This window comes from Vulpes vulpes, chromosome 12, assembly GCF_048418805.1.
Source record: "Vulpes vulpes isolate BD-2025 chromosome 12, VulVul3, whole genome shotgun sequence".
NCBI lineage: Eukaryota > Metazoa > Chordata > Mammalia > Carnivora > Canidae > Vulpes > Vulpes vulpes.
Genome location: NC_132791.1, coordinates 50,959,417 through 50,970,251, shown reverse-complemented (window position 1 = coordinate 50,970,251; position 10,835 = coordinate 50,959,417). Strand labels below are relative to the sequence as shown.

Below are 10,835 nucleotides of genomic sequence, written 5' to 3'. Positions count from 1 at the left end.
CCCACAGTGCCTAGAATGGTGCTCAACACACAGCAGGGGCTTGACAAAGAGTGATTAAAGCTAAGAGGGAAATCCTTTATTTCCTGTGCATCCCAGTCTTTCCTGGCCTGGTTTCCCAAAGGCTTGGAAGCAGTGTGTGTACAAATACACATTACACCAGGACAGAAACAAATAGAGAGATCAAGGTAGAGAACAAATATGCCTTTCTAGGTGCCTGCTGATTCCTCGGTGGTGGAAGATTCTGTTGAAGAAGTGAATCATGGCTGTCAGCAGGGAGTTCTATGCTCCATAATTGAGTACAATATTTTAGTAACCTCCAGCCTGCCTTCACAGATGCCAGTGGATGAATGAGAGCTTGCTGCAGGAAGAAAGAGGCCCCTGAGCTAGGAATAAGCATTTTAAGCCACCTCCTTTTCTCTTATTTGAGAGCTCCAAGGACTGTATATATACACTTTCTTCCTTGGAAGAACGGTCTTTTTTCGTATTAACTGGTAGGGGTGGAGATGCCCCCCCCCCCCCCCCGAAGCAACTGATGTTGCAAAACATGTTTCTTTAGATGGAAGGTGTTCTGGAACCTGCAACATAAGTTATGAGCCTATTTTGGCAACCAAGTTGAGAATATGGTTTGCTCTTCTGCAGTATTGGGGGTAGTGATGTTTTCTGATTTTGGTGCTGCTGTGTACCATTTTAGGACACAAAGGTTCTATTGCAGCTGTGAGCTCCAGGTTGCCTGGGGGATTTCGGGATGTTTGCTGGCTGCTCGTTTTCCCAAGGATTTTGGACAATGATAAACATAATTAGCTGTTCTCTTCCTCTGGTCCAGATATGTGTACCAACACCCTGGCGGAGCAGAGTCTCCATAGGGGAACTGCCCTTCTTGCAGTCCAGATCTGAAAGGAGTTACTTCCAAACATCCTATGCACAGGAAAGCAGAAAATCTGATGCAGACCATTTGTGTCTTTTGCTATAGGAAAATGCAAAGCTAGTAGAGTGAATTAATTCTGAAACAGACAATAGAGTGGGGCCCCAGGCAGGGTCATTCAAGAGACACAACTTCTTCCTTAGAGCTTTTAGCAGAAACAACTCCATTCTCAGCCCTCACAACTTCTGAAGCTTTTCTTGGAGGATCCTTTGTCTGCTCTGAGGGCAGTTAGAGAAGGCATCCAACTTTCCAGAACCTTCTGTAAAGGAGCCTTTTTATCTGAAAGAGGGCTCCTGGCTGGTGGCTGGGCTTAGTGACGCCTGCTGGAGATGTGGCTTATGAGTCTGTGGATCCAAGTCATCAGGACATACGTCCTGAGGAGGGAAAACTCTTGCACGGGGAAAATGCTATTACTGGCTTTACTTTTGACCCTCTGTTTCTATGTACCTCCTAAACAGATATGATTTCTTTAACATGAGAGTATACTATTTTCCTGAACTCCTGCTTCTAAATAATTAAGTTCATGGAAAGGAGTAACCCAGTGGGGGTAAAAAATTGGCCTCATGTGTGGTAACTTGTGAGCTGGGGAAACAGCAAAGCATTTTAGGAAGCATCTTTTTAATCATCCGCATTCTGAAATTTAAAACAAAAGCTGCTAGTGGCCAATGCTGTTAGCTACTTGTCAGACAACAAACACACTGCAGTCAGAAAATTCCCCACTGAGTTTGGGCGGCTGATTTCTCTGGCAGCAAATGAAAGCTTTGGCTGTTGCCCTTGAAGACTGGCTGAGCAAGCCAGGACGGAGCCCACCGAATGTCTCCCTATTCACCACCCACCGCCCCTGCCCCCGCCTCACTGTGGGCACAGCATGTGTGTGTGGGGGTGTATATATGGGGTGTGTGTGTGTGTGTGCGCGCGCGTGCGCGCGCACGCGCAGGCACCCTAACTCACAATTTTAGGCAGGTGCACATCCCATCTAGGGATGCCACACCAGCCTAATTCATTCCACACCTCACAGCCAGGGTGATCTTAGCCTCAATGGACAACAATTTGGAGGCATTGTTTACAAATCAATTTCTCCCTCTAAATAGGCTGTTAGAAGAGTGGACCCTTCTGCTTGCCCAGGCTGGGCCCACCTGTCACTGGGACTTCCTAGCCACTGGTCACACTGTATTGATCTTTTTAATCCCCTCTCTTTGAAACACAGAGCCAGCTGATGTGGAGTTCCTCAAAAGAAAGAGTCTCCTACCGCCCCTACCTCTACAGGTAGCTGCGTATCCGGGCTAATTCCCCACTAAAAAGTCTTAATTGGCTTATGGGGAGCTTGAAAGATCTCCCTTGTGTTTATAAGGTGAAAGGAAATGATGAATCCCAAATGCCCTGGTCTGTCTATCCCGTTCCCTGGTGGAAATCGGGTGCGTTTTATTTTTTTAAATTGTTTTTGAAAAGGGACTGGAAGGTTTGGAGGTGGGTAAGGATAGTGTTTCACTTTGGTGGTTGAGTCGCCAGGGAAAGGGAAAAAAGCCTCAGTGAGACATCAACATTAGGCGAGAAACTTGGTGACTTATTTTTTTTTTTTTACTTAGTTTTTATTTACACGAAACATCTGCAGTACAAAAATGTAAACTTTGATAGCTCATAATAATAGAATAAAATCTTTATATACAAAAATACATTTTCATATGAAAGAAGTATCTTGAATAAATTAAAGTACTTTCCAGCCCAGTCGGTGCCTGAATAGCTACGCAAGTCTCAAGTCTCTGGGTTCTTCCTAGAGCAAGCCTGCAGTGGTGGGGGTCGGGATCCATAATGCATGAAGCCCACTCCTTGTCTCTCCTTTTTAAGCCTTTTCATTGTATTGTCAGCCGGCTCAAACCGAATTTTCATGCTCGTTTTTCTTCATTAGAGTTCTACAAATTGTAAAATTGACTTTTCACCTCGTCTTCAGGGGCTGATCTGTCCCTTTTCTAAATCACACTGAAGTGGTGGCTGGGGTCAGCTCTGAGCCAGCCACAAAGGAGGTTTTGTGAAGTTCAGAAAGTGCAAAAGGAAAGGCCGTCTAAGGGCGGGCAGGAGGGGCCGTGGGCTGAGGGCTGGAGAAACAGACCAGGGGGCAGCCTCGGCGAGGGTGCAGCGACCTAACAAGCGGCTCAGGTATCTCCCACCCCTTGAAAGCTCCTGCTCCCTCCCTCCGCCGGGTTGGGGCTCCATCTACTGCCTGTTGCCTGAGGGCGGGGGAAGATAACGGTGTCCCTAAGGGGCCTAGTGGTACGGGATGAAACAGGGCGTCGTGTGGAGCAAGTCTTTGGGCAGGCCGGGGAAGGAGAAAAGGGGGTCGCCTGGGCCGTAGGCGAAGTCTTCCGAGGCGGCGGGGCTACTGGGGTCAGACAGTGGCGAGGCGGCGGTGGCGCAAGGGGAGGCGGCGGCCCCGGAGCCCCAGGACTCGGCGTCGCTGGAAGGGCTCGGGGGCCCCGGCAGGCAGGGGGCGCAGTGCGGCGGCAGGAGGCGCTCCCGGGCACCGCCCCCGGGCAGTCCCTGGTCGGCGAGGCGCAGAGTCTCCGCCAGAGCCCAGATGTAGTTATAGGCGAAGCGCAGCGTCTCGATCTTGGTGAGCTTGGTGTCGTCGGGGAAGGAGGGCAGGACGCTGCGCAGCGCGTCCAGCGCCGCGTTCAAGTTGTGCATGCGGTTGCGCTCGCGGTCATTGGCCTTGACGCGCCGGCTCCTGCGCAGCGAATGCAGCAGCGCCTCGGAGCGCACACGCGCCCGGCCCCGGCGCCGCCGCCGCTCCTGCTCGTCGTCCTGCGCCCGGGGAGTATCGGGCGCTGCAGGAACCCCGGGCACGGCCCTGCGGACTGGCACGGGCGTCCCCGACGCAGGAGCTGGTGTTTGGAGCCGGGCACAGTCCTCCTCGTCGGTGAGGAAGCCGGATAGGTCGCTGCTGCTGCTGCTGCTGCTGCTGCTGGCGCAGTCGAGGTCCGAGAGGCAGGTCTCCAGGGGGGCTGGCATCGTTGCGCGGCGCAGGACCGACGGGCAGGTGAGGGCGCGCCTGGAGCACTGGAGCCCGGGCTTGAGGGCAGGGTCGCCGGGGCGCACTTACGTTACAAATGGCCCGGGCCTACCCTGTGGCTGCTGCGGGCGCGAAGGCCTGGAAAGGCGCGGGGGCGCACCTGGAGCTTGGCTTCGCCTCCTCGCCTCGTCTGCAGGGGCCACGCTCCTGGCCGGTCTCCCGAGTGATCTCGCCGGCGAGCAGATCAGCTCGTGTGAGCACCGAGTGTGGCACACGACCGGCCTCAGGACCCCTTAAGTACCCGCCCCAACAATGGGCGCCCCCCTCCCTTGCCACCTCCGCCCCCGCGGCAGCCCCCGTGAATGCAGCGAGGCGGCAGGTCGGCCCCGTGCGGCGCCCGGGTATTTGCATAATTTATGCTCGCGGGGGGCCGCCCGGCCCCTCCCCCCTCCCGGAGCGTGCCCGTAATTACCGCGGGCCAATCGGCGGCGGCGGCGCGGGGCCCCGGGAGCCGGCTCCCGGCTAAGCCGGCGGGGGCGTCTCCGGGCGGTGCGGCGGAGGCGGGGGCGTCCGGCGATTAGCGGCCGAGGCACGCTCCTCTGGGGGCGGGCCCGGCGCCCCTCGCCGGGGTGGGATGAGGAGGCGGGGCGAGGGCTGGAGAGTGCGGCCCGCGCAGCAAGTTGCGGAAGCCCGGAGCCGGCTGGAAGCCTGGGTTCGCTTCCTCTCTCCCGCTGCTCACTGGCCCTGTGACTTCGGGCCAGTGATTTGACCTCACTTTCCCCATCTGTAAATGGGGCACAAGTCTGTCCTGTTGAGGATGATGTGAAATGATGTTCGAGGGACAGTTGGCACGGCGCTTTTGTACGGCAGCGCCCGACAAATGGTGGGGAGAGGCAGCGCCCTCAGAACTGCGGGAAAACCCCCACCCAACGACGGAGGGGGGGCGAGTGAGGGTCATGGAGCAGAGGGCAGAGATACGTGCTTCTGTTCCTTCCGGATTGAAGAAACAGGGCAATGCCTCTTCGACTCCTCACCTAGGGGCGGAGGATGGAGGAGGTGGAAGAGAAGTTTGGAAAGTAAAGGAATAGATGGTTTTTCAAGTTGAGTGCAATTTTGGCCGAACACCCCTAGCGTCTCACTAGTCCCTCAGCCTTCCTACCCCAACACTTTCCAGTGACTTTTAAAATAACAGAACCAGGGATCCCTGGGTGGCGCAGCGGTTTGGCGCCTGCCTTTGGCCCAGGGCGCGATCCTGGAGACCCGGGATCGAATCCCACATCAGGCTCCCGGTGCATGGAGCCTGCTTCTCCCTCCGCCTGTGTCTCTGCCTCTCTCTCTCTCTCTGTGACTATCATAAATAAATAAAAAAAATTAAAAAAAAAATAATAAAATAACAGAACCATGCGAATCCCCGCCCCCCCGCCCCACTCCGAGAGCCCCGCCCCCTGACTCTGCCTCTCTGGACGGGCAGGCGGCCTCTGAGGCTCCCTGGAGTGTGAGCACCCCCTACCCAAGTAGACCTGGCTTTCCTGGCCCAGGAGAGACGGTAGCAAGCACCCAGTGGAGCCACTGCCACACCCCCCTATTCCTTTCTCTCCCTCAGTGATATGAATGCACCTGTTATAGCAGAAGGGTTACACTCTGCCTGTCAGCAGTCACTTTTCTCTGGTCACCAGGGCCCACTTGGGAGCAGTAGAACCCAGACACCCCTAACTTTGTACTTAGGGAGAAATAGTCACTAAGGAAAACACCAGATTATGGGAGCGGGGAGGTTAAAAACAAAATGAACAGGGCAGCCCCAGTGGCGCAGCGGTTTGGCGTCGCCTGCAGCCAGGGGTGTGATCCTGGAGACCCAGAATCGAGTCCCACGTCGGGCTCCCTGCGTGGAGCCTGCTTCTCCCTCTGTCTGTCTTTCTCTCCTTCTCTCTCTGTGTCTCTATGAATAAATAAATAAAATCTTAAAAAAACAAAATGAACACCTTTTAGCAAAGTTTCAGTCTCCTCCCCATATCTGGGTGATGGCCTCAGGTGTGGTCCCTGGCCTGTTGTCCTCAGAGCTGTCCTTCCCGGAGACACTGTCCCCTTTCTGCTGTGCTGTTGTCTAGAGGCAGGTGGTCTGCCTTGGCTGGTGGTCCAGTGCTGGTCTTCTGGCTTCATGGACTCTGCTCAGCTCCTCCTGCCCCTCTGCCCTGCCTTACATTTTACTCCCCACCTGGAGAGAAGGCTGTACATGCTCATATAGAAGAGCTTTAGATTTGTTAGAAGTCACAAAAAATGGATTTAATCTGGTGAAGCAAGAAAGGGAAATTGTTGGCTGGTAATAGGCATTTCAAGGGACACAAAGGTGCTGGTATTTGTGAGTCTGCTGGAGCTGAGGTGTCCTCACTCTGCTTCCGTGAGGCTCCAGGGCACTCCCACCAGCCTTGATTTGACATTGCTCGGTGCCTCTATGATGTTCCTGAGACTGGGGTACTCAATCACCACAAAGTAGGGGCCTTAAAACAGCAGACTTTTATTCTTCAGGAGGCTGGGTGTCTGAAATCAAGGCATCAGCAGGGTTGACTCTTTGGAGGTTCCGAGGGAGATTGTGTTCTGTGCCTCTCCTAGCTTCTGGGGGCTCCTGGTAATCCTTGGCCTCTTTGATTTGTAGCTGCACCACTTCAGTCTCTGCTGCCTCCTTCTCTGTCTTAAAGGGACACTGGATTTAGGGCTTATAAAGACACTCGTCGTCATTGGATTCAGGGCCCACCCTAATCCAGGACGATTTTGCCTTGAAATCCTTACCTTAATTCCAGCCATAAAGAACCTTATTCCAAATACGTTCACATTCTGAGGTTCTGGTGGACACATCATTTGGGGAGCCACTATTCAACATACTACTCCAACATACTAGCTCCTTTTCTAAATTCTTGGGAGAGAGGATCTGTCTGTTTAGGGGAACAGGGTCACTGGAGTGTCATTTCTTGGCTGCTTTACACCTGAAGAGCTTTCCTGTGGAGGAATTTGAATGTATGGGCTCCTCCCTCTGCATCCTTGGCAATTGGGGTATGGCCATGTGACTTAAATGGGATCAGTTGCCCCACTTGGAACTTAGGCTCTGAGCTAGTGACAGCTCAGAGTATATATGTTTTGTGGAAACAACTTGGATGGGCTAGTGGCCAGTGGTAAAAGGTATGGCCAGGAGCCAGTGGGTATCCTGCCCTAGCCTTCTGGTGGGCCTGTCTTTAGTTGTGATTCTGCTACCCGTCCCCCATTCCCCCCTATATTCCAAGCCTGGTTCTCTAGTCTTTTTATTGACTGCACAAGAAACCCCATAGTAAGACTTTTCTTAGTAGGGCCCTTTTGCTTGGGTTGGCTAGGTTTGATGTCTGTGGTTTGCTACATAAAACCCCAAGTTAAATGCTCCATTGCCAAAGCATGGAGACTGAGGCAACCCATATACCATATTGCTTGCCTATTCTGGGCCAAGCACTGTGCTAGATACTGGGTTAACAGGGGTGAAAACCCGGCTGATGGGGGTGATGGGCATGGAGCCTCGTAAGCTTAGGGTTCACCACTGGCAGAACCCTTGGAGGTTATTCATCTGCGCACTGTACCTCATGCCTAGGAAGCAGGTGGATGATTGAGGGGTCTTTTCTCCTGGTTATCCCAGGGATCGCTGGTGGTCAAACTAGTGCCAGACTTAGGAGTCCTTTTAGCCCCAATTCCAGATTTTTCCATCACAGTTAATCAGTAAGTACACAGTGAGCACTTCTTGCATGCTGCCCGGTGCCAGATGCTCTGTGTCGAGTCAGGCAGACTTGTAGTCATGGAGCAGGGGAGATGTGGCCAGCCGGGGAGAAGTGGTCACAGAAGGGTGACCTGCCAGTGGCTGTGAGAAGTACTGAGGGTCCATAGAGGTGGCAGACCTGGAGAGCATTGTGCATCTCCCAAAGGGAAGGGGGTCATCAAGAAAGGTTTCCTGGAAGAGGAGGACTTGAGAAGACCTTGAAGGATGGATGGGATATGAACAGACAGTTTAAATAGAAGGGGGTTATGGGGATGACTGTGGCGGCCAGTCTGGATGGGACCTCTATGGGGTCCCAGTGGGAAGAAGGTAGGAGACAGTTGTGATGGGCTTCAAATGGCCATGGTAGCCTTTTTTCTTCCTCTTTGTCTCATTCTCCTCTTGCTTTTTCTTTTTTTTTTTTTAATTTTTTTTTAAATTTATTTATGATAGTCACACAGAGAGAGAGAGGCAGAGACACAGGCAGAGAGAGAAGCAGGTTCCATGCACTGGGAGCCCGACGTGGGATTCGATCCCGGGTCTCCAGGATCGCGCCCTGGGCCAAAGGCAGGCGCCAAACCGCTGCGCCACCCAGGGATCCCTCCTCTTGCTTTTTCTGAGCAGGGCTATCACAGTTGGTCCAGTGGTTCACTGCACAAGAGCATCCAGTGCAAGTGGAGGCTAAATTCCAACCTCTCTACCATGTGCCAAGCCATGTACCGTGATGTGGGATTGCATCTTCCCAGAGAGGTGTCCTACTTAAATGTCCCCAAAGGTACCTTGTGAGCTAGCAGTGGCTCTGTGCTCTCTCCTGCATGTGTCCCACTCCTCTGCCTGAGCCTTAGTTACCTGACTGGGCAGGCATCTGAGCCTTCCCCTGCCTGCTTTTGGCTCTTGGGCAGTACACCTCCTCCCTGGACATTAGTGCTTACCCACTTTGCTTTTCATAAGTGCATCTGAGGCTTGGGTGGATGAGTGGGGCTGTCCTGCAGGTGACCCACTGAGGATGGCACTGAGCCCTGGGAGAATGAGAATGAGATCTTGGCTTAGGTTCCCATGTGTTCCCTTTAAGGCTAAGAGCTCTCCCTTCCAAAGAAAGTCTGAGAAGCTTCTGCCCACCAGCTCCCTTGGAGGCTAAAGGGATGTACAGAGCACATCTGTGGAAGCCCTCATTCCCAGAGCACACTAGGATGCTATCTGGGCAGGCAATAAATCTGGCCCCAGCAGGCACCGAGGTGGCAAGGGCTGCACCAGGTGTTCTGGCTGCCTGATGTGTAACCCATCCAGCTGCCAGTCTGGGTGGGGAGATAGATGTTCCAAGGGACTGGATGTGGTCCCTGAGGTGGTAAGGATGATGGTGGACCCTCGCCCAGAGGTTCTCATCAGACTCTGGAAATATGGATCAGATGCTGAAGTGGTGATTGATACTTAGAGCCTCTGTTTGCCCCTCATATTGGAATAAATGCCTTGCTTTAGCATCCACCCTCCTATCCTGTGCTGACCTAAGCCCATGAGGCTGAGCAACATGCATCTGTGACAGCTCCAAGTGATGCCAAGACTGGGGCTTCTCTGGTTTTGCTTGGCTGTGTGACCACTGGGAGTGTAGAGGGGAGACGAGGATCTCTGGGAGGGATGCTGGGGCTGGAAAGGGCATGCCTCTTCTAGGCAGCTCTGGAGGTCTACCTCGAGGCCACTGTGGAACCAACAGGGAGGTGACTTCAGTCCCTTACTGAGAGGACCTTTCTGATGTCAACACCCAATGAAGGAACCAGCCTGCTGGAGACATGGGAGGAGAGGCTTTCAGGGTTGAGCAAGGCATCTGATGTTTCCAGGATCTTTTGAGATTCTTGGTGGGTTTTTTTGCTTGTTTTAAGCAAAGAAAGGCCAAAATAGGAGAAAACAGTGGCCAATTATAAAGGTTTATCTGCAATAAATTAATGTGGTCAGCATACACAAATACAAAGCTGTCTGTGCTCTTCACCAAGACAATTTCAGAATTTTAAAACATTTTTATTTTTAAAGCAATCTCTACACCCATCATGGAAGCTCAAACTCATGACCCCGAGATCAAGAGTTACATGATCTAGTAACTGAGCCAGCCAGGCCCCCAGACTATTTCAGAATTTTAAAAAGACCATCAAGTAATCACGTGTGTAGGCATGGAAATGCAGGGATAGGAGCAGATTTAAGTTTGTGGGGGCACATCTTCTTCCTGTAGCTTTGTCAGTGATTCAGTGACCATGCATGTGACTTCATTTGGAGTTAGTACCCACAGCCTTTGGCCCTTTTGTGGACATGAAGCTGAGCCAGATGGCTTTCTTGCCACCCTCCCTTTCAGTTTTCAGAAACACAGATGCCTGACATTGAACAAACTATCTTTTAGAGAAGCTGCTTCAGGAACGAGGCTGAGGGGTTAGTGTCCTGTAATTCCAAGTGCTGGTATGATCATCTGAATGTGTTGGATGGGGGGGGAGGAAGGACGTTTCAGTTGAGATTTATCATCCCCCATCCATACCAATTGTTAGACAGAATATTAATTTCAAGAGTGCTGTGGCATCTACATGTAGATCTGGATTTTGTTACAGGTGATCTTCTTTTTCTTCTTCTTCTTCTCCTTCTCCTTCTTCACAGTATACATGAACTGTCAGATGCCATTTAGGGTAAGAGAGGTGAAGGGTGTTGGTGCCTTAGCCACTCATCCATCCGGGTCTTGGACACCAGGCCGTGCAGTGCACCGAGTTTATAAGGCAGATTTTTTGCACAAAGCAAAGCTGTTCGAGGGACACCCTTTCCAAACCATCCCAACTATCATCATCTAGTTCTTTCTGGAGCTACCTGTGGGGAGGGATGGCATTGGTTTGCTGGGTGGCATTTTAAAAAGAAAACACTGTAATTTTTTTTTTTTTTTTTTTTTAGAAAAAAGGAAGAAAAGGGTGCAGTTACTCCCGAGGAAGCAACGAAGGATGATGTTGGACAGAGAGGCACACAGTAAATCCTTTCACTCTGTTAAATACACCCGCAGATATGCGTTTCCATCTAAGAGAAGCAGGGTCGGGGTGGGGAGTGGAAAGGAGAAACAATTCCCTGTTTTCTTTACTGATGACCCATGACAGTTGTGGAAGGGGGGGCAGGAGGGAGGG

General features: G+C 52.2%; 1 protein-coding gene across 1 annotated transcript; it reads right to left on the bottom strand.

The window, feature by feature from the left end:
- Positions 1-3,146: 3,146 nt before the first annotated feature.
- NEUROG1 (neurogenin 1) lies at positions 3,147-3,988 on the bottom strand. Its single transcript, XM_025995026.2, has one exon. The coding sequence runs from the start codon at positions 3,926-3,928 to the stop codon at positions 3,185-3,187; it is 744 nt and encodes a 247-aa protein (XP_025850811.1). The 5' UTR covers positions 3,929-3,988; the 3' UTR covers positions 3,147-3,184.
- Between the last annotated feature and the right edge of the window lie 6,847 nt (positions 3,989-10,835).